The sequence below is a fragment of the Papio anubis genome, chromosome 10, assembly GCF_008728515.1.
Source record: "Papio anubis isolate 15944 chromosome 10, Panubis1.0, whole genome shotgun sequence".
In the NCBI taxonomy this organism is placed as follows: Eukaryota; Metazoa; Chordata; class Mammalia; order Primates; family Cercopithecidae; genus Papio; species Papio anubis.
Window position 1 is genome coordinate 19,784,039 of NC_044985.1, and position 23,827 is coordinate 19,807,865.

The following is a 23,827-nucleotide window of genomic DNA, read 5'->3' on the forward strand; positions in this document are numbered from 1 at the left end:
AAAAGATGGCAATACCCAGTGCTGACAAAGATATCAAATGGAACTCTCATACAATGTCAGTAGAAATGCAAAATAATATAGCTACTTTGAAAAACAATTTGGCAGTTTTTTTAATAAAGTGGAATCTATACTTTTCTTATGACTTACCAGTTCTATTTCCAGGTATTTACTCAAGGAAAATGAAAATATATGACTATATAAAGGCCTGTACGTGAATGATTATATCACTTTTACTTACAATAGTCTAAAACAAAAATATTCCAAATGTCCATTAATTGGTGAAGGAATTTAAAAAAAAAAAACAATTTTAGGGGCCAGATGAGGTAGCTGACACCTATAATCCCAGTGCTTCGGGAGGCTGAGGCAGAAGGATCCCTAGAGCCCAGGTGTTTGAAACTGCAGTGAGCTATGATTGTGCCACTGCACTTCAGCCTGGGTGACAGAGCAAGACTCTATCTCTCAAAAAACATTTTTTTTAAGTTTTGTTCCCATACATTGGAGGATGTAAGGAAAGCAATAAAGAGGAAAAAGTCATAACATATACAACAAACTGAATCAATCTCAAAAGCTTTATGCTAAGCGAAAGAAGCCAGACACAAGGCTACACGCTATTGTTCCATTTTTGTGACATTCTGGAAAATGTAAAACTATAGTGACAGAAAGCATATCTGTGATTGCCAAGATATAGGGATGGGTGGAGGGGAAATGCTACGAAGGTACATGAGGGAACTTTTTGGCATGACAGAAATATCTCTATCTTCATGGTACTGGTGGTTACTTAACTATACACATTTGTCAAGCCTCATCCAACCACACATTTTTATTGTATTGTATTATATTGTATTGCATTTTGTTTTATTTTATTTTATTTTAGAGACAGAGTCTTGCTCTGTTGCCAAAGCTGGAGTGCAGTGGCACAATCATAGCTCATGGTAGCTAAGATCTTCTGGGCTAAGCGATCCTCCCTCCTCAGCCTCCCAGGTAACTAGGACTACATGCACACTACCACGTCTGGCCCAACTGTACATTTTAAAAGGATAAATTTCACTTTATGTAAATATACCTCAACAATCCTCATCTTAAAAAATTATGTTACAAAAAAATCTCAGAATCAAGAGGGGTGACACTTGTCAGTATTTACAGATTCTACCATGGTGGTAAAAAAAACAACTACCACAAATATATGATAAGTTTACTTGACAGTTATACTAATTTTACTAAATTCTAAAATCCTATATTTTTCACTTTTAGACAAATAGAAAGTGGCAAAATTACCTCTGTAAGGCACTGAACATGGAATATCAAAGAAAGATGACTGACAAATAAAAAAAGATTATTTGCAGTAATAATGTAGTAAAACCATGGGAATACTAATAATAAAGATGAATATAGGTCGGGCACAGTGGCTTATAACTGTAATCCCAGCAGTTTGAGAAGCCAAGGTGGGTGGATCACTTGAGGTCAGGAGTTCAAGACCAGCCTGGCCAACATGATGGACCCCATCTCTGCTAAAAGTATTAAAAAAAAATTTGCCAGGCGTGGAGGAGCATGCCTGGAATCCCAGCTACTTGGGAGGCTGAGGCAGGAGAATTGCTTGAACCTCGGAGGTGGAGGTTGCAGTGAGCTGAGATCGAGCCACTGCACTCCAGCCTGGGCAACAGAGTGAGGCTCTGTTTTAGAAAAAAAAAGAAAGAAAAAGATGGAAAAAAAAAATATATATATATATATATAATTTAAATGAGAAAGTATAATGTATAGTATCCTCTCGCATCAAAATATACCTGTATATTGGAAAAGATAAATATATGGTTGGAATATGAATATGTCTGAATTTTTCCATAAAAAAGAGTTAAACAGGCTGGGCATGTTGGCATGTGCCTGTAGTCCCAACTACTTGGGAGACTGAGGCAGGAGAATGGCTTGAACCTGGGAGGTGGAGACTGCAGGGAGCCAAGATCATGCCAGTGCACTCCAGCCAGGCTGACACAGTGAAGCTCCCAACTCAAAAAAAAAAAAAAAAAAAAAAGAGTTAAACAACAGCAAAGTAATTCTGCAATATATAAATAACTTGCTTAATTAAAAACAGTAAAATACATTGAATAATTTGTATGAAGACAAATATATGATGGCCCAGCAAAGAGTACCTTGGCAATAGCAGTTTGTTTAAACATGCGAGTTATCAACCCCATGACTGTCTCCATGGCACCTGAATTTGGAGTTCTCATTATTTTTTCCCACTCTTCAAAGCTGGTATTCAATTCCTATGTGGGAAAAAATAACATTGTTTAGGAATATAGCATAATGAACAGAACAAATTAATGCAATCATGAATCATTTTTCCTTTTCTCTATAGAAAGATATAAAAAGAAAATTATCAAAGATTCCAACATGTTCATTTAAAAACATCAACGCAGAGGTAAGTCAGTCACATTTTCAAAATTATAGAAACCAATGATAAGCTGTGGGTGAAAACAAAGCCCTCTGCTAACAGCATAAATCAAACAATTATAATTTCTTCTTTTTTTTTTTTTTGTATGTGAGACAGAGTCTCGCTCTTGTTGCCCAGGTTGGAGTGCAGTCGTGCAATCTTGGCTCACTGCAACCTCCACCTCCTGGGTTCAAGTGATTCTCCTGCCTCAGCCTCCCCAGTAGCTGGGATTATAGGCATGTGCCACCACATCCAGCTAATTTTGTAGTTTTAGTAGAGACAGGATTTCTCCATATTGGTCAGGCTGGTCTTGAACTCCCAACCTCAGGTGATCTGCTCGCCTCGGCCTCCCAAAGTGCTGGGACTACAGGCATGAGCCACCGGGCCCTGGCCTATAACTTCTTAAGAAGATGCATTCTGTAAAGTGGACATAAGAAACATAAGAAAGCAGAGTAGTAAAAATGTATACGGCAGCTAAGTACTTTTGTAAAAAGATGTGGTTTGGTTTAAATAAAGATGGAGAATATTAAATAAAATTAATATCAAGTAAAAATATAATCATGTTGATTTCATTTTATTTTTTCTTTCTAATGCTAAAATAATAGATAAGAAAATCAGATTGTTCTTATTTTAGAAGTAACATTGCTCAATGTTTACAAAATGCTCATACGCTTTCAAGATAACAATGAAAAACTGTTAATAAAGTCATTTTCAGATTTGCAGAAATTTCAAACACTGCATTCCCTAAAAATAAACATGGATAAGGATTAGGTAAGGATTAGTAAACTGGTTTTCTGGTATACTGAATTTCACGTCTTAAACATGATCACAGAGTTTCAGAATTTCAAGAATAGGGCTGCATGAAGTTATTCTAGAAGACAGTTATTCATACTTTAAAAAGAAATTCTAGAGCAAGGACCCCAATTTCCCTTGCTAATTATTGGGTTTCACACCTTCTATTTAGAATTCTTTTTTTCTTTTGAGATGGAGTCTCACTCTGTCGCCCAGGCTGAAGTGCCATGGTGTGATCTTGGCTCACTGCAACCTCTGCCTCCTGGGTTCAAGCTGATTCTCATGCCTCAGCCTCCCGAGTAGCTTATGGGCACGTGCCACCACACCCAACTAATTTTTGTATTTTTAGTAGAGACGAGTTTTCACCATGTTGGCCAGCTGGTCTCAAACTCCTGACCTCAGGTGATCCATCCGCCTCAGCCTCCCAAAGTGCTGGGATTACAGGCATGAGCCACCGTGCCTGGCCGATATTTAGAATTCTTAATACTACATCTCTGTTGCAATTGAAGTTCTTTTTTCAGCAAAAATACTTTTTTTCTTAAAGCATTAGGTTACCTTGTCTTTTTATGTATCTGATGAATAAAATTGAATTCTTCCTGCTTTCTTGCTGAAATACAAAACCAATTTATAGGCTCTATTAATTAAACCTATTTTAAGAAAGCAAACCTTTCCTTCTGTGAAATATGAAATATGTATCATCTTTAATAGTATAATTCAAAATTATTTAAAGTTAGACTTTCAGTCAAGCAAGGGTTCTCACCTTGGCTGCTGCTGATGGAAGATCAAATGGAATACGCTGTCTGACTTTAGGGGGTAGCTGGGTTAAAACTTCAGTCTTTAATCTTCTAATCATTATGTCACTTAATAGCTGGTGAAGTTCATTAAGATTTGATGCCCCTCTACAATCCCACTGAGGTCTTTTACCAAAATATCTGTTAAAATGAAGACAAAACATGTAGCAAAATTGAATGCTGGAGTTAAGAAAACAATTTATCCAATGTGTTCTTCCTTTTAATAAGGAGCCATGACACTGTTTTCATTGTTATTTCTTAATGAACATTAGTTTCAAAAAGCTCAGCCTGAAAAACAGTAATGAATAAGATTTGACACTACTCTAAACTAGAGAAGATGTCAGTGTCTAAGCATACTGTTTACACTGAGTTAATACAAGGCTGTGATGAACTGATGACTCTGAATTGCACTAGGTCACTGTTTGTAAATGGGGGTGTCATTGGCATTTTGGGTGGGCTCACACATGGTGGTGTTTTAGCAGATCTATCCATAAAGTAGGCATGAACTGCCAGTGCATCAGCCAGTCATTATAATAACCAAAACCACCCAGAACATTTTCTGTGCCCTCTAGGAGGAGATATGATCTCCAATAGAGCTGTTAAAGCATAGCAGATTGATTACACGGTGGTCTCTTCTTCCTTTGAAATACTTCTTCCTTTCCAACCCTTTGCTGCATTGACAGCAAAGGGATAAAATAAAAGAACACAAAACTACTATGAAAGACAGAATGAGAGAGGAGACATCAGAGAAAAAGTGATTCGAAGAAATATTTAGAAGGCATAATGCAGACAGACAAGTGGTAACTGACTTGGCAAAAGAAAGGAAGTGATAACTTAAACTGCTTGCAAAAGACAAGTTACTCTCTAGACTTTTGAGAAAATCAGAAGCTCGAAGTGCCAAGTACTGTGAACAAATGTTAAGAGAAGGGTTGAAATCTAGTGGATCAATTGAACTTACACGTTACGACAATTGATCCAATAACACATCCCTATCAATGTGACAACCAAAATACCACCCCATAAAATTTCCAATCATCTCTTAGGGGTCCATACTACCCACTATTGAAAACAGCTGTTAGAGAATAATTAACAAATAAAAAATTCCTGTTAGGTTGGATTATGATTACTAATATTGATAATTTAAGTAACTATCCATTTTACTGGATAAAAAATACTGGGTGCATTTTAGCATAAATAGGTGTCAATTTGAGAAATGTGAAACTCATTTTTATTTATTAGCTTTTTAAAAAATAAATATTAAACATAAACAATACACACAATATTAAAAAAGATATACTTGTAGCTGGGAGCGGTGGCTCATGCCTATAATCCCAGCAGTTTGGGAGGCCGAGGCGGGCAGATCACAAGGTCAAGAGATCGAGAGCATCCTGGCCAACACAGTGAAACCCCGTCTCTACTAAAAATACAAAATTTAGCCAGGCGTGGTGGTGTGCGCCTGTAGTCCCAGCTACTCAGGAGGCTGAGGCAGGAGAATTGCTTGAACCCGGGAAGCAGCGGTTGCAGTGAGCCGAGATCGCGCCACTGCACTCTAGCCTGGCAACAGAGCGAGACTCCATCTCAAAAAAAGAAAAAAAAAAAGATATACTTGCATGTAGAGTCAATTACATAACTACAGTGAATGAATGGAAACTACTGTATGATAAAATTATACACATACCACTTAGTTGTCATCAAAAAGAAATTTACTTGTTTAAAAAATCTAAGTGCTGTCACTATATAAAAATTTTAATGGATTTACTTATAATTGTTATAAATTAAATTGCTGAAACTTGTTCATTAAAATATTTTGACTTCCTTTAATGTATTGTGTCCCCATATTTATATTAAAAATTCACACACTAATAAAAATGGGAAAATACTTGCCAACACCTATTCTGCACCTATTTTTCCATTCATACACTTAGGTATATTTTGATCACATGGTTACAAAAAAAAATCTAACATTCAGAACTATCAATATTGGGAAGAAGTTGGTAGGTGGTATTTTTCGTTTTGTTTTGTTGAAAATGCAGTGTTTGCCATTAGAACAGATTCTTAAGCACACTCTCCACTTACATGAGACATTGTACAGGTGTACAGTATGCTAGCTGGAGGTCTTTTGGTATGACTGCTACATGCTGGCAAAGACAACATACAAGTGTCTTCAAACAGGCTAACCACATAGCCACACTTGCCTCCTGCAGAGTACCAATAGTTGTACTCCCAAAATGCAAATCTGTTTTGAAAAAGTCTGAGCAATCTATTTTCAGGGTGTCATAATGCCAGGACTCAGTCTGTAACAATGAGGTTTCCTTACTGCTGCAGGAGAGGGTACACTATTGAGATAAGTTTTTGCTAGTTGCCTCCTGGGTCTTATGCCACTGGCTGATCCTAAGCCATATGCCTAGTATGAACCATGGTTTAGAGGAATTATTTCTTGTTACCCACTCTCCCCACCCACATCTCTTTCATCTACAGCTTGGAGTGGTGGCATTTGTTCTAAAGACTGGTAACACCACCATATTTCCCAAAACCCCGGCCTCATGTTTGGGGTGCAAAGGGGAAGTAAGAGGGATTAGAGAGGACTAGAAGAGGTGCCACCTGTAAACCCCTAGTCTCTTTAAATTTGCTGAATTTGAAGAATTTGCCCAACATCTCATGGATAGTAATAGTGGTGCTGAGATTTGAAGTTGGGCAGTCTGACTCCAAAGTCTTGCTTTACTAAAAGCCAACTTTTACCTAATAATATAAAAATTATATTAAATATATTTCTTGGGATTATTTTCCTATGCTATTTACACACTATTGTGTGTGTGTGTGTGTGTGTGTGCTGGGGGCAGCTACACAAAAGCAGGAGATTCTGGGACTAGGTAACATTCCTAACTTTAGGTTCTGGCCTTTATTTTTCTTAATTCTCAATTCCTACATGTATAAAATGGGAAGATCCACTGTTTGGGGGACCGCTGAATAAAATGTGGGGCATGCCAACTATGGACTATTAAGCAACTATTCCTAAGAATCATTTAGATCTTTATGTAAGGGGTAAGATGAATGTCGAAGATATGTGTTAAATTAAAAATGGAAGTCTCAGAGTAATATATTTGATATGAAAGATTATGTAGGTGTGAAGATGTGTGTATATATGTATGTCTGTATAATAATGGAAGCAGTTCCAGAAGAATACACATCAAGATATGATACACTGCATACCTTCGGGGTCATAGTGGTAGAGACTGAAAAGGTTACATGAAAACTGGGGTCTTGTAACCTCATTTTGTTTTCACTTTGTCTATCTGAAAGTTTACAATAAGCAAATAATGCTTTTGTAATTAAAATTCAATGAAGTAAAAAGAACCTTAAAAAAAATACCTTCAATAGCTCCCACTTCATAGCATTGGTCTCCAAAGTGTGGGGATGGGTAGACTCCAGAGACGTTCGAGTCAACCCACTGAGGGGCAGAAGGAACTTTCTCTATATATTGTATTCTTATCTTAGGTTTCTAAATTAGCTTCTCTTTCATGTAAGTTTTACAATATACATAATGCTTAGAATAGTAACATGAATATAATTCATGCATTGGCAGTATGCTAAAAAACAATGCTTTAAAATGGGGTGTATACAGAGTTGAGGAGACTGGCAAGTGCCCAGCAGGCATAGGCACAACTTGACTGACAGAATTGGCCAGTAAAGATACAATGAGCCCTTTTTAGAGTTAGACACTTTTGTTACTTATACAGAATTACAAATAAAAAATTAAGTACAAATCTGAGTCTATAATGAAAAAACCACAAATTACACAAAACAAAAAATTTATAAATGCTTACAGATGTTCCTAAATCCAGAAAAATAACACTTTCTAAATTAATTAACCACTTATCACATCTATAATGTTTTTTCAACATTGTTCACTGCTTACGCTTTGAGTGCCTCTTCAGGTGACAATAACTTTGAAATATTTGAGAAATAGGATACTTCAGTCTTTACTCAAGCATGGATGATCGAATTTTGTTTACCAATGATAATTTTTTAAAGTTTATTTCAAGTTCATAATTCACTGTCATACTCTGTGTGTACATATATTTCTAATTATAATCAAATTTGAAAAAAAAAACCTCTATCAAATTTCTGTCAAATATAGGCTATAAGAATTGAAAGAATTATTTGCAGATTATCCTCTGGCTCTCTAAATTTCAACCTTGCTTCTCTTCCAGTACTCACATGTTCCCAGCATCTGGCACCATAAGACACGTTCGCACTGCAATATGTCCACTTAGCCAGTACCAGGATTATTTCTGGAAGCCATTCCTATACTAGGTTGGCTAGCAATAACCTAACTAAATACATAAATATAGCCCACTAAATCAAAACCAAACATACCCCTAATATAATTTCTTCTTAGCTTGATCCGAACAACGCTTGGTGATAACTCCACAATCACAAAACACAAGGAAAAATATGAGAAGAGGAAGTTGTGCGGAAAAGAGATCTTTTAATATATTAAAAGTGTCTACTTGTATAAATTTGATAGGTACATATGATCCTGTGAAAACTGCCAAAACTCCCTCCTAGGGTCCTGAAATGGCCTAAAAAGTGAGTGATTCTTTTTTCCCCCCAACAGATGGGCTCTCACTATGTTGCACAGGCTAGAATACAGTGGCCATTCACAGGCACAACCATAGTGCACTGTAGCTTGATCTCCTGGGCCCAAGTGATGATCCTGTTTCAGCCACCAAGTAGCTGGGACTACAGGCACATGCCACCAGGCCCAGCTAAAAGTGAAAGATTCTGAAGATTAGGGTCCATAGTTTTATGGCAAGGAAAGAAAATTATAAAACAAATTTGTAAATGCATTATCAAAGAGGTAAAGTGCATAGAAGAAAGAGAAAAGGTGTAAGTGAGTAAGAAAAATATTTTTAAGGACAAAGTATAAGCAGTATGCTTTGGGTGTAGGTTTAAAACAAAAGGATACTTAATTCCTAACAAACTAAAATTAGCAACAACAACCAAAAAATTGTAAATGTCTCTGAAGACATTATGAAACGTGAACCTTCTTTTGAGGTTAGAATAATTATTTTCTCATTCAGTTTTACAAAGTAAGTAAAAATTCATTTATCCTTTTCTAAATTGAAAGAATTAGCATATGCTTTTTAATCTACTTTTGATCATATATAATATAAAAAGAGGCATTTCCCAGTAGAATTTAACATTAGCTTACAATGATGAAACAGGAAGTTTATGGCCAGAACATGTATGCTTATTTGTGTTCATGAACACACACACATACACATGCAGAGTTAACTTTTGACTTTGGAAATCACCCTCTGATTTTTTAAAGTTAGGTTCTCTTGTGCCTCTTGTAGCAATCCTTTCCTCTCGTCCCTGGCTCCTGGCAACCATTAATTCGTTTTTTGCCCTAGTAGTTCTGCACATTCCAGAATGTTATATAATATAAATAGAATTATACAGTAAGTAGCCTTTTAAATCTTATTTCTTTCACTTAGCATATTGCATTTGAAAGTTATATATGTTATTGGGTATACTAATAGTTTGTTGCTTTTTATTGTTAAGTAATACAGTCCATTGTATGGCTATATCACAATTTCTGCAATCCCTTTAGTTGAAGGACATTTGGATTATTCCAGTTTTAGGTGATTATAAATAAAGCTACTACAAACAGTTGCATACAGATTTCTGAGTGAACATATGTTTTCATTTATCTTTACTAAATACCGAGCAGTAGGATCAGTAGGATTTCTGATTTGTATGGTCAGTGTATGCCAAAATGTTTCCAAAGTGGTTGAACATTTTGCATTCCCAGCAGCAATGTAAGCAATGTAATTCCCAGCAGAAAGTTCCAGTTGTTCAGTAACCTTGCCATCATTCTAATGCATGTGTACTGGTACCTCACTGTGATTTTAACTTGCATTTCTCTGACGACTAAGGTCTTGGGCATCTTTTCATGTGCTTATTTGACTTTTGTGTATCGCCTTAGGTCAAGTGTCTTTCTAAATCTTTTAACCCTTTTAAAAATTAATTATTTTGTTTTCTTATTACTGAGTTTGGGAATTTTTTTTTGAGACAGAGTCTCACTCTGTCACCCAAACTGGCGGGCAGTGGCACGATCTCAGTTCACTGCAACCTCTGCCTGCCAGGTTCAACCAATTCTCTTGCCTCAGCCTCCTGAGTAGCTAGGACTACAGGCATGTGCCACCATGCCTGGCTAATATTTGTAGTTTTTTTCAGTAGACATGGGGTTTTGCCATGTTGGCCAGGCTGGTCTCGAACTCCTGACCTCAGGTGATCCGCCCACCTTGCCTTCCAAAGTGCTGGGATTACAGGCGTGAGTCACCCTGCCCAGCTGAGAATTTTTAATATATTATTTTTAAAATTCCTTTTGTGTACTTACAAATTTATATATTCCTTTATCAAATATGTAGTTTACAAATTTCTCTCTAAGTTTATGGCTTGTCTATTCACCTCTTAACAGAGTTGGGGAGAGACATTTTAAGTTCTGATGAGGTGAAATTCATCACTTCTGTCTTTTATGGTTCATGAAGTTTGTACCCGTCTAAAAAAATCCTTGCCTAACCCAAAGTCCCAAATATACAATCCATTTATCATTAAATTTTGCATATTGTGTAAGATATAGTTTGGGTTTCTTCTTCTTTTCACATATGGATTTCCAATTGTTCCAAGAGCGTGTGTTGAAAAGACTAGCTTTTCTCCAGTGAACTGTCTTGCATATTGTCAAAAATCAACTGATCACATATATGGGTCTATTTCTAGATTCTATACGTTGATCACATATATGGGTCTATTTCTAGATTCTATATGTTCCAGTAATTTACATGTGTCTCCTGATTGATGACTGTAAGGAAAAATAGTGTGACTCTTATTCTTTTCTTCTTTTTTGAAGTTCCTTTGCCTATCCTTTGCCTTTGCATATCAATTTTAGATTTAAAATGTCAATTTCTACAAAAATCTTACTCGAGTTTGATTGTTATTGCACAGAATCTACAGAACAATTTGAGGGAAACTGCCATTTAAAAAATATTGAGGTCAGGCACGGTGGCTCATGCCTGTAATCCCAACACTTTGGGAGGTCAAGGTGGGAGAACTGCTGGAGGCCAGGAGCTCGAGACCAGCCTGGGCAACAACATAGACCCAATCTCTGTAACAAATGAAAAACAATTAGCCAAGCATGGTGTCGTGCTCCTGTAGTCCTCACTACTTGGGAGGTTGAGACAGGAGGATTGCTTGAGCCCAGGAGGTTGAGGCTACAGTAAGCTATGATTGTGCTACTGCACTTCAGCTTAGGTGACTGAGCAAGATCCTGTCTCTTTTTTTTTTCAGACGGAGTCTTGTTCTGTCACCCAGGTTGCAGAAGATCCTGTCTCTTAAAAATTTTTTTTTTTTGGCCAGGCGCAGTGGCTCACACCTGTAATCCCAGCACTTTGGGAGGTTAAGGCAGGTGGATCACCTGAGGTCAGGAGTGCAAGACCAGCCTGGCTAACATGGCAAAACCCTATCTCTACTAAAAGTACAAAAATTAGCTGTGAGGGTGGCAGGCACTTGTAATCCCAGCTACTTGGGAGGCTGAGACATAAGAATTGCTTGAACCTGGGAGGCAGAGGTTGCAGTGAGCCAAGATTGTGCCACTGCACTCCAGCCTGAGCAACGAGAGCAAAACTCTGTCTCAAAAAAAAAAAAAAAAAAAAAAGTTTCTTTTGTTTTAGTCTCCTTGTCCACGAACATGGTATACCACTCCATTCATTTCAGGTCTTCTTTTATTTTTTGTTAGTGTTTTGCAGGTCTTGTAAGTTTAACTTTATAAAAAATTATAAACAAATTATCAAACTGTTTTCCAAAATAGTTGTAATATTTTGCTTTCCCACCACATGAGTTTCACAATGAAACAGTTTGACACATGACAGAAATGGGGGAAAATTTAGGACACTCTGTTCTTATATCAAATAATAGTGCCCTGCAAACGTAACAGAATGTTTAGTTCTGGTTGTATCATCCAAGAAGAGTATTATACACTAGATAAGATTTAGAAAGGGGAGCCAATCTAATTGTTAACACACCAGAGGGAAATAATGGAGTATGGAAGTTATAGGAGGATATACTGAAAAACTGAAATTACTCAGAGTGAAATGATGATGACAAATTACAAACAGAATTGACAAAGAACAGCCCAGATAAACAGAACACAAACTTGCTCACTAAATACTGAACTATCAAAGTGCTCTGAAAGTGGAATAAAGGTATCATCATGAAAAGAGTAGAATGTAAATTACAAAGTAATTGGAGATGGTCCTATTTGTCAAAGGAGGGACAATTTGATGATCAATAAGGATTATAAATAAAATTGATTTAAAAAAATGAGTTAAAAATAAAAACCCACAAATACTCAGTAAACTAGAATTAGAAATGGTCTTTCCTCACCTTGATTTTTTCTTTTCTTTTCTTTTCTTTTTTTTTTTTTTGAGATGGAGTCTTGCTTTGTCACCCAGACTGGAGTGCAGTGGTGTGTTCTCACTTCACTGCAACCTCTGCCTCCGGGGTCCAAGCAATTCTCCTGTCTCAGCCTCCTGAGCAGCTGAGATTACAGGCATGCACCACCACACCCAGCTAATTTTTATATTTTAAGTAGAGACATGGGTTTTGCCATGTTGGCCAGGCTGGTCTTGAACTCCTGATCTCAGGTGATCCACCCACCTCGGCCTCCCAAAGTGCTGGGATTATAGGCGTGAGCCACTGCGTCCGGCCCTCAACCTGATTTTTAAAATGTAAGACTTACACACTGAAAGCTACACAACACTGTAGGATTTCTTTTTAAATTAAATAAATGGAAAGACATTAATTACTGTTCATGAATTTGAAAACTTACTATAATAAAGAAGCCAAACTCCCCAAGTTAATCTACAGATTCAAAGCAATTTCTATCAAAATTCCAGCTGACTTCTTTGCTGAAATTGACAAGCTGATACAGAAATTTATATAAAAATGCAAGTGAAAGAACAGCCAAAACAACCCTGAAAAAGAACAAAGTTGAAGGACTTAAACTTGCCGACTTTGAAAATAAAGAGCACTGGACACCATTGTAAGTTGCTGACGGAACAACTTATTACATTGAAAATTAATAAATGAGAAGGAAAAAATTTATCCTGCCTTTTTTTTTTTTTTTTTTGAGACGGAGGCTTGCTCTGTCGCCCAGGCTGGAATGCAGTGGCGCGATCTGGGCTCACTGCAAGCTCCGCCTCCTGGGTTCACGCCATTCTCCTGCCTCAGCCTCCCTAGAAGCTGGGACTACAGGCGCCCGCCACCTCGCCCGGCTAATTTTTTTGTATTTTTAGTAGAGACGGGGTTTCACCGTGTTCGCCAGGATGGTCTTGATCTCCTGACCTCCTGATCAGCCCACCTCGGCCTCCCAAAGTGCTGGGATTACAGGCATGAGCCACCGCGCCCGGCCCTATCCTGCCTTTCTTAAACAAACTGAACCAGCGAATGTCCAAATAATAAATGATGAGGAGGTTTTCTTTTACAGAGGCATGCCAACTATTTGTTTTTTTTGTTTTTGAGATGGAGTCCTCAGGCTGGAGTGCAGTGGCGTGATCTCCGCTCACTGCAAGCTCCGCCTCCCGGGGTCACGCCATTCTCCTGCCTCAGCCTCCCGAGTAGCTGGGACTATAGGTACCCGCCACCATGCCCAGCTAATTTTGTTTTTGTATTTTTAGTAAAGACGGGGTTTCACCACGTTAGCCAGGATGGTCTCAATCTCCTGACCTCGTGATTCACCCACCTCGGCCTCTAAAAGTGCTGGGATTACAGGCAAGAGCCACAGCACCCGGCCATGAGGCATGCCAACTATCAAATGAAGAAAGTGTGTTAGAATATCACCATTCCGCAATGTCCAATGACTTAATAAATAATGTACTGAACATTGACAGCTGCTAACATCATAAAAAGAGAGGCTTTAGATATCTCCTAACAGAAGAAAACATCACTACAAAGGAGAATTGTCTCCAAATATTAGAAGTTTCTAGATCTAAATACGAATATGGAAATACAGAGGAAAAAGCAACATGTTAAACAACACCATGAGGATGCAGGCAGCAGAATCTAGATTACAAAAACAATTTAGATTATTCCACAATGGAAAAATAAATAAATAAGGAAATAAAAGAGAAACCCAAGACTTCAGTAACATCTATCATTTGCTATATGTGAGCCTTATTTGGGTACTGATCTATACAAACTACAGGGAAAAAACTAAAAAGAACCCCACAAAATAGTAAAATTATATATTCACAAAACAACTGAAAATTTCAACCTTTACTGCATTTTTTGTAACATAAAAAGTGCATTTTATTTATTTATTTATTTATTTATTTATTTATTGAGACAGAGTCTTGCTCTGTCACCCAGGCTGGAGTGTAGTGGCCGGATCTCAGCTCACTGCAAGCTCCGCCTCCCGGGTTCACGGCATTCTCCTGCCTCAGCCTGCCGAGTAGCTGGGACTACAGGCGCCCGCCACCTCGCCGAGCTAGTTTTTTTGCATTTTAGTAGAGATGGAGTTTCACTGTGTTAGCCAGGATGGTCTCGATCTCCTGACCTCGTGATCCGCCCGTCTCGGCCTCCCAAAGTGCTGGGATTACAGGCTTGAGCCACCGCGCCCGGCCCAAAAAAAGTGCATTTTAATTATGTAAAATTAAATATGTTTTATGTGTGTGTGCATGCTTGTGCTTTTCCATAGGTTACTGGGGTACAGGTGGTATTTGGTTACATGAATAAGTTCTTCAGTGGTGATTTGTGAGATTTTGGTGCATCCAACACCCAAGCATTTGCTGCATTTTTAATGCAATCAAGGGATTTAACGCAATTAATTTTAATTTTTAAGGTATAATAATGGTATTATAATTACTTTTTAAATGGGGATTAATATTTATAGTTTTTTTTTTTAATTTTACTTTAAGTTCTAGGATACATGTGCAGAATGTGCAAGTTTGTTACACAGGTAAACGTGTGCCATGGTGGTTTGCTGCACCTATTAACCCATGACTTACATATTAAGCCGTGCATAATTATTTTTAAGAACAGTCCTGGCCGGGCGTGGTGGCTCATGCCTGTAATCCCAGCACTTTGGGAGGCTGAGGCGGGCAGATCATGAGGTCAGGAGATTGAGACTATCCTGGCCAACACGGTGAAACTCCGTCTCTACTAAAATACAAAAAATTAGCCAGGCGTGGTGGTGCACACCTGTAGTCCCAGCTACTCGGGAGGCTGAGGCAGGGGAATCGCTTGAACCCAGGAGGCAGCAGTGGCAGTGAGCAGAGACTGTGCCACTACACTCCAACGTGGCAACAGAGCAAGACTCCGTCTCAAAAAAGAGAACAGTCCTTCCTTACTCTTTAGAGATATATAGTGAAACATTTTATAGAAAAAATACAATCTCTAAGATTTCCTTCAAAATAATATGGGGTAGAGGAGGTACATGGGAGCACAGCGAAAACAAAACTGGTCGTGAGATAGTAATTGCTGAAGCTGGGTGATGAGTACATGGGGGGTTCATTATACTACAGGATGTACTTTTCTATATGTTAATTTTTTCCATAATAAAATATTTAAAACATCAGGTAGTAAACTAAGAAATAAAAGTCATGAAATCCAGGAATGTGAGGATCCAACAGAGCAGAATGGCCCAAGGAAATTCAGGGTGACAGCTTTGTGCCATGCCTAAAGAAAAACTGGTTTAGACTGGAGCATAACAGAAGGCTGTGGGAGGAAAATCTCCAGGAAAAAGAAAAAAGATTATTTTATGTGCTTATAAGACATGTTGGAAGTTGACAGATTGGTTGGAGTCTTTCAGTGAAAAAGCAGCAGTAGCTGTATAGAAAACCAAACAGATGGGAAAAAAGTAAATTACAAGGTAAACAAAAAGTTGACCAAGAAAGGAACAGTCAACTGCTTGATTTAGTAGAGAACAATATTAATTTATTTAGTCCATTAATTTAATATACTTAGTCAATAATACAAACACGGCCACTGAATTACCAAATAATTCAAATACTGGAAGGAGAATGGGAGAAAAGGGGTGTTAAAGGGTGTTTACACTCTTGTTCTTTCACTTTTTAGTTACGTGACTTGACAAGTTACTTAACCTTTCCAAACACAGCTTCCTCATTTATAAAATGGACCTACTATCATCTATCTTGTAGAACTGTTGAAGGAATTAAAGAGAATACATCTAAAGCACATGGTATAGTATCTTATATATAAAATATAATCATATAGTCAATAAAAATTATGTATTTTAGTTACTGGTATCAAAAAATGTCCTAAAACAGTATTAAGTGAAAAAGGCATTTTACAGAAAAGTGTGTACAATATGATCCTATTTATATAAAATTGCTTATCTATCAATTCATCCTTCTTTATGTACTTAAGTAGAGAAGCTATCTAGAGGGAAAGTTATGAAAGCACAACAGTTGACTTTTACTTTTTTTTTTTTTAAACTAAAACTGATCTTTCTTTATTATACTTTAAGTTCTAGGGTACATGTGCACAACGTGCAGGTTTGTTACATAGGTATACATGTGCCACGTTGGTTCGCTGCACCCATCAACTCATCATTTACATTAGGTATTTCTCCTAATGCTATCTGCACCCCCCAGGCCCCCATCCCTCGACAGGCCCCCATGTGTGATGTTCCCTGCCCTGTGTCCAAGCATTCTCACTGTTCAATTCCCACCTAGGAGTGAGAACATGCAGTGTTTGGTTTTCTGTCCTTGTGATAGTTTGCTGAGAATGATGGTTTCCAGTTTCATCCATGTCCCTGCAAAGGACATGAACTCATCCTTTTTTATGGCTGCATAGCATTCCACGGTATATATGTGTCACATTTTCTTAACCCAGTCTATCATTGATGGACATTTGGGTTGGTTCCAAGTCTTTGCTATTGTGAATAGTGCCACAATAAACAATAAACATACATGTGCATGTGTCTTTATAGCAGCATGGTTTATAATCCTTTGGGTATATACCCAGTAATGGGATGGCTGGGTCAAATGGTATTTCTAGTTCTAGATCCTACACTGTCTTCCACAATGGTTGAACTAGTTTATACTCCCAGCAACAGTGTAAAAGTGTTCCTATTTCTCCACATCCTATCCAGCATGTGTTGTTTCCTGACTTTTAATGATCACCATTCTAACTGGTGTGAGATAGTATCTCACAGTGGTTTTGATTTGCATTTCTCTGATGAGCAGTGATGATGAGCATTTTTTCATGTGTCTGCTGGCTGAATAAATGTCCTCTTTTGAGAAGTGTCTGTTCACATCCTTTGCCCACTTTTGGATGAGGTTGATTTTTTCTTATAAATTTGTTTAAGTTCTTTGCAGATTCTGAATATTAGCCCTTTTTCAGATGGGTAGATTGCAAAAATTTTCTCCCACTTTGTAGGGTGCCTATTTACTTTGATGATAGTTTCTTTTGCCGTGCAGAAGCCCTTTAGTTTAATTAGATCCCTCTTGTCTATTTTGGCTTTTGTTGCCATTGCTTTGGGTGTTTTAGTCATGAGGCCCTTGCCCATGCCTATGTCCTGAATGGTATTGCCTAGGTTTTCTTCTAGGGTTTTTATGGTTTTAGGTCTAACATTTAAGTCTTTAATCCATCTTGAATCATTTTTTGTATAAGGTGTAAGGAAGGGATCCAGTTTCAGCTTTCTACATATGGCTAGCGAGTTTTCTCAGCACCACTTATTAAACAGTTAATCCTTTCCCCATTTCTTGTTTTTCTCAGGTTTGTCAAAGATCAGATGGTTGTAGATGTGTGGTGGTCTTTCTGAGGCCTCTGTTCTGTTCCATTGGTCTATATCTCTGTTTTGGTACCAGTACCATGCTGTTTTGGTTATTGTAGCCCTGTAGTATAGTTTGAAGTCAGGTAGCATGATGCCTCCAGCTTTGTTCTTTTGGCTTAGGATTGTCGTGGCAATGCGGGCTCTTTTTTGGTTCCATATGAACTTTAAAGTAGTTTTTTTTCCAATTCTGTGAAGAAAGTCATTGGTAGCTTGATGGGGATGGCACTGAATCACCTTGGGCAGTATGGCCATTTTTACGATATTGATTCTTCCTATCCATGACCATAGAATGTTCTTCCATTTGTTTGTGTCCTCTTTTATTTCATTGAGCAATGGTTTGTAGTTCTCCTTGAAGAGGTCCTTCACATCCCTTGTAAGTTGGATTCCTAGGTATTTTATTCCCTTTGTAACAATGATGAATGGTAGTTCACTCATGATTTGGCTCTCTGTTAATGGTTTATAGGAATGCTTGTGATTTTTGCACATTGATTTTGTATCCTGAGACTTTGCTGAAGTTGCTTATCAGCTTAAGGAATTTTGGGCTGAGACGATGGGGTTTTCTAAATATATAATCATGTCATCTGCAAACAGTGACAATTTGACTTCCTCTTTTCCTAATTGAATACCCTTTATTTCTTTCTCTTGCCTGATTGCCCTGGCCAGAACTTCCAACACTATGTTGAATAGGAGTGGTCAGAGAGTGCATCCTTGTCTTGCGCTGGTTTTCAAAGGGAATGCTTCCAGGTTTAGGCCATTCAGTATGATATTGGCTGTGGTTTATCATAAATAGCTCTTATTATTTTGAGATGTGTTCCATAAATACCTAGTTTACTCAGAGTTTTTGGCATGAAGGGCTGTTGAATTTTGTTGAAGGCCTTTTTTGCATCTATTGAGATAGTCATGTGGCTTTTGTTGTTGGTTCCGTTTATGTGATGGATTATGTTTACTCATTTGCATATGTTGAACCAGCCTTGCATCCCAGAGATGAAGGTGACTTGATCGTGGTGGATAAGCTCTTTCCTGTGCTGCTGGATTCGGTTTGCCCCTATTTTACTGAGGATTTTCGCATCGATGTTCATCAGGGATATTAGTCTAAAATTCTCTTTTTCTGTCGTGTCTCTGCCAGGCTTTGGTATCAGGATGAGGCTGGCCTCATAAAATGAGTTAGGGAGGATTCCCTCTTTTTCTGTTGTTTGGAATAGTTTCAGAAGGAGTGGCACCAGCTCCTCTTTGTACCTCTGGTAGAATTTGGCTGTGAATCTGTCTGGTCCTGGACTTTTTGGGGTTGGTAGGCTATTATTGCCTCAATTTCAGAGCCTGTTATTGGTCTATTCAGAGATTCAACTTCTTCATGGTTTAATCTTGGGAGGGTGTATGCGTCCAGGAATTTATCCATTTCTTCTAGATTTTCTAGTTTATTTGCGTAGAGGTGTTTATAGTATTCTCTGATGGAAGTTTGTATTTCTGTGGGATCAGTGGTGATATCCCTTTTATCATTTTTTATTGCATCTATTTGATTCTTCTCTCTTTTCCTCTTTATTAGTCTTGCTAGCAGTCTATCAATTTTGTTGATCTTTTCAAAAAACCAGCTCCTGGATTCACTGATTTTTTTTGAATCACTGATTTTGTTTTTTTTGTGTCTCTATCTCCTTCAGTTCTGCTCTGATCTTAGTTATTTCTTGCCTTCTGCTAGCTTTTGAATTTGTTTGCACTTGCTTCTCTAGTTCTTTTAACTGTGATGTTAGGGTATCGATTTTAGATCTTTCCTGCTTTCTCTTATGGGCATTTAGTGCTATGAATTTCCCTCTACATACTGCTTTAAATGTGTCCCAGAGATTCTGATATGTTGTGTCTTTGTTCTCATTGGTTTCAAAGAACATCTTTATTTCTGCCTTCATTTTGTTATTTACCCAGTAGTCATTCAGGAGCAGATTATCCAGTTTCCATGTAGTTGTGCAGTTTTAAGTGAGTTTCTTAATCCTGAGTTCTAATTTGATCACACTGTGGTCTGAGAGTTTGTTGTAATTTCTGTTCTTTTACATTTGCTGAGGAGTGTTTTACTTCCAATCATGTAGTCAATTTTAGAGTAAATGCGATGTGGTGCTAAGAAGAATGTATATTCTGTGGATTTGGGGTGGAGAATTCTGTAGATGTCTATTAGGTCTGCTTGGTGCAGAGCTGTGCTCAAGTCCTGGATATCCTTGTTAACCTTCTGTCTCGTTGATCTGTCTAATATTGACAGTGGGGTGTTAAAGTCTCCCATTACTATTGTGTGGGAGTCTAGGTCTCTTTGTAGGTCTCTAAGGACTTGCTTTATGAATCTGGGTGCTCCTGTATGGGGTGCATATATATTCAGGACAGTTAGCTCTTCTTGTTGAATGGATCCCTTTACCATTATAGTAATGGCCTTCTTTGTCTCTTTGATCTTTGTTGGTTTAAAGTCTGTTTTATCAGGGACTAGGAGACTTTTACTTTTTTAAAAAAATGTTTTTTCTATGTGTGGTTTGTTAAAATAAGTATGGATAACTTTCCCAAATGCAATAAACCATCTTTAAATTAATAAAAGTAAAGAAAATCAAACAACTTATAAAGACAATGTTAACGTATGGGACAAGGCATTGCTAAGAGAAAATTAGCAGATGATAGCATTCATTACATGTAAGATAGATAAAACTATGTAATAATTATTAGATATATAGACAAGAGTAGAAATAAAAAATGAAAACAGTTTACTTGTTAGTATAGCAGAATTATGGTATTTTTCCTTTTCATTTTTATTGTTATAGTGCTACATATGTAAGTATATATATTTTAAAAGTTCTTACTCATATTAAGCCAAAATCTACATCAGGATTAAGTTCCACTGCTTGATACTAGTTTTGCTCTCTGAGGCCACAAAGACAGAAGTCTAATTCTTTTAAAACATGACAGATCTTTAAATATTTAAAAACCTATTCCCCTTAGGGCTTCTTGCTTTCAAATTCCTATAGGCTTCATAAGATCAAGTACTATGTCTTATTCATCTTTGTATTGCTGGCAGCTCTGAAATAATATCTTAAATATAGTAGGCAATCAATAACATTAGACATTTGTAGAACTGAATATGAGATTCCTCTCATTATTCTGGTCACCCTTTCCCAGATATGTTTTCATTTGTTAAAATGCTTAAAATATGGCTCCTAGTTCCCTCTTAGTTCCTCACACTTATTGTTTTCAATGACCTTCTAAAATCTTTTTTTTTTTTTTGAGATGGAGTCTCACTCTGTCGCCCAGGCTGGAGTGCAGTGGTGCAATCTCGGCTCACTGCAAGCTCCGCTTCCCGGGTTCACACCATTCTCCTGATTCAGCCTCCAGAGTAGCTGGCACTACAGGCGACCGCCACCATGCCCGGCTAATTTTTTCATATTTTTAGTAGAGATGGGGTTTCACTGTGTTAGCCAGGATGGTCTCAATCTCCCGACCTTGTGATCTGTCCATTGTGGCCTCCCAAAGTGCTGGGATTACAGGCGTGAGCCACCGCGCCCTGCCGGACCTTCTAAAATCTACTCCAACTATCCCTATGGTTATAACCAGGTCCTAAGAAACCATTCTACCTGGTAAATTCAGACATTCCACTCTCTACTTACCCCATTCTTCGAAGGTGCTTGTTCATTTATACTCACTATGGTCTTTACTATCGCATCAATACCTTTCAGTCAACTGACTCCTCTCATTTCCAAATCCATTATATTTTTTTGTCTTCACATCTTTCCTCAGCCCTTTTGATTTCAGAGTTCATACATTACCTTTGTTCTTATTAATACAAATTAAGTTCCCTTGTCTCACAGTCCATGCATCATAAGCTGTTGAAAAAATCCAATCTTGAATGGATCCAACTTCAGGATCAAAAAGGCCTGAAGCCTTTTCCAGGCCTGTATCCAGGCTGCTGGGTGTGGCTGGAGAAATTGTACCTTAGAGAACTGGTTCCATTACAAATCTGGAGTTGCTGATCTCAAATGGTTACTAGAGCTGTTAACAATCCTACCACACTAATCTCATTCTCATTTGGCAAAATTTCAAACCACATCAATTTTCATGAAACCTTTAACCCTCTATTTTTCCATTTCACTGAACATGATTGTCCTTCCCATTCCACGGAGAAAATATAAACCGTACAATGCAAACTCACAACTTCCTGCCATCCCCAAAAGTACAGTATCTTTCCAATGATATAATGACATGCAACCATAAAAAGGAGGAAGTTATTTATGTATACGAAAAAAAGACAAAAGGGGAAAGTACAAAACAATGTTTATGCTTACATTACAATCTTTTTAAAACATATGAATTTGCTTGAATATGCACACAGTTTCTGAGAAAAGATTAAAACCACATACAGTTGCCTATAGGGAGAAGAATTTAGGTAAGAGGGGTTTTTCAATGTGTATACTCTTTTATAGGTTTAGAATTTTGAACAGTGTGAAATATCTTAGATAATAAATCAAATTTGTAAATCTAATGATGTATGTTTCATGCTTTAAGTTTCACATTATAGGGACTGGGGAAGGGGAAATGGGGACAATTATTTAATGGGTACAGAGTTTCAATTTGGAATGATGAAAAAGTTCTGATGATGAAGAGTGGTAATGGTTGCACAACAACAGAATGTAGTGAAACACATTAGAATGTACTGAAACACATTAGAATGTACTGAAGGTCACTGAATTGTACATTTAAAAATGTTTAAATGGTAAATTTTGTTGTACATATTTTACTGCAGTTAAAAAACCTAAAACATATACATATAGGCAACCGTATCTACTGAACTGTACATTTAAAAATACTAAATGATAAATTTTGTTATGCATATTTTACTGCAATTTAAGAACCTATAATACTGATAATTAAAAACCAAAATACCCTGCAATGCCTTCTTACTGCCATTATGAAGAACAAGACTCTGTATATTATCCCTACCTAACTCCATCACTGTCTTGAAACTCTCTTCTTTTAGTTCTAGAATATTCAACTAGATTAGTATTTGACTTGAAAACTCAAGTGAAGGCTGGACTATGTGTGTCTTGTTCCCTAATGCATATCTGATGGCTACCACATGGCTTAGCATGTAAGAGGCATCCTAAAATACTTTCAGAATGAATGGATAAATTCAAAATTAAACTGTACTCTAGATGCAGTCTAATCAATGAATGAAGTAGAACCATCCCTTACTCCAATTTAGCCTAAGGTTATTCAAAACTACAAATCTTTTAGAACTGAACTATTGATAAATAGGTGAGGGTTTCTCAAATCCCTTCCACACAAAGCTGACTTTCTAAATCTCAATGCAGAATACACATTCTATTAATATTTATCTAATTGTTTTTCAAACATATCTCTGCCATCCACTATATTAACTATTTCTCTCAGATTTGAACCATTTGCAAATGGAATAGACACAACCTCTATTTAGTCATGGGTGAGAACATTAAATGCAACAATGCTGAGGACAAAGGAGGGACAGCACAATTCCATAAGAGACATTTTTTTAAAAATTTAATTTAACTTAGGCCAGGCGCGGTGGCTCACACCTATAATCCTAACACTTCGGGAGGCCGAGGCAGGTGGATCATGAGGTCAGGAGATCGAGACCATCGTGGCTAACATGTAAAACCCCGTCTCTACTAAAAATACAAAAATTTAGCCAGGCATGGTGGCACACGCCTGTAGTCCCAGCTACTCAGGAGGCTGAGGCAGGAGAATCACTTGAACCTGGGAGATGGAGGTTGTAGTGTGCTGAGATCGCACCACTGCACTCCAGCCTGGGCAACAGAGCAAGATTCCATCTCAAAAATAAATAAATAAATAAATAAATAAAATTTAATTTAATTTAAAGTTCCAGGATACATGTGCAGGATGTACAGGTTTGTTACACAGGTAAATGAGTGCCATGTGGTTTGCTGTACCTATCAACCCATG

At 37.5% G+C, this 23,827-nt stretch overlaps 1 protein-coding gene across 11 annotated transcripts in view; it reads right to left on the minus strand.

The window, feature by feature from the left end:
- Positions 1-23,827, minus strand: part of ZRANB3 (zinc finger RANBP2-type containing 3) — a 308,526-nt gene that overhangs the window by 101,279 nt on the left and 183,420 nt on the right. For all 11 annotated transcript variants that reach the window (XM_031651750.1, XM_031651757.1, XM_031651752.1 and 8 more), the window contains 2 exons: positions 3,981-4,152; positions 2,145-2,261 (listed from right to left, as the gene is read on the minus strand). In XM_031651750.1, the coding sequence (XP_031507610.1) occupies positions 2,145-2,261; positions 3,981-4,152 (289 nt within the window). The remainder of the gene's footprint in view (positions 1-2,144; positions 2,262-3,980; positions 4,153-23,827) is intronic.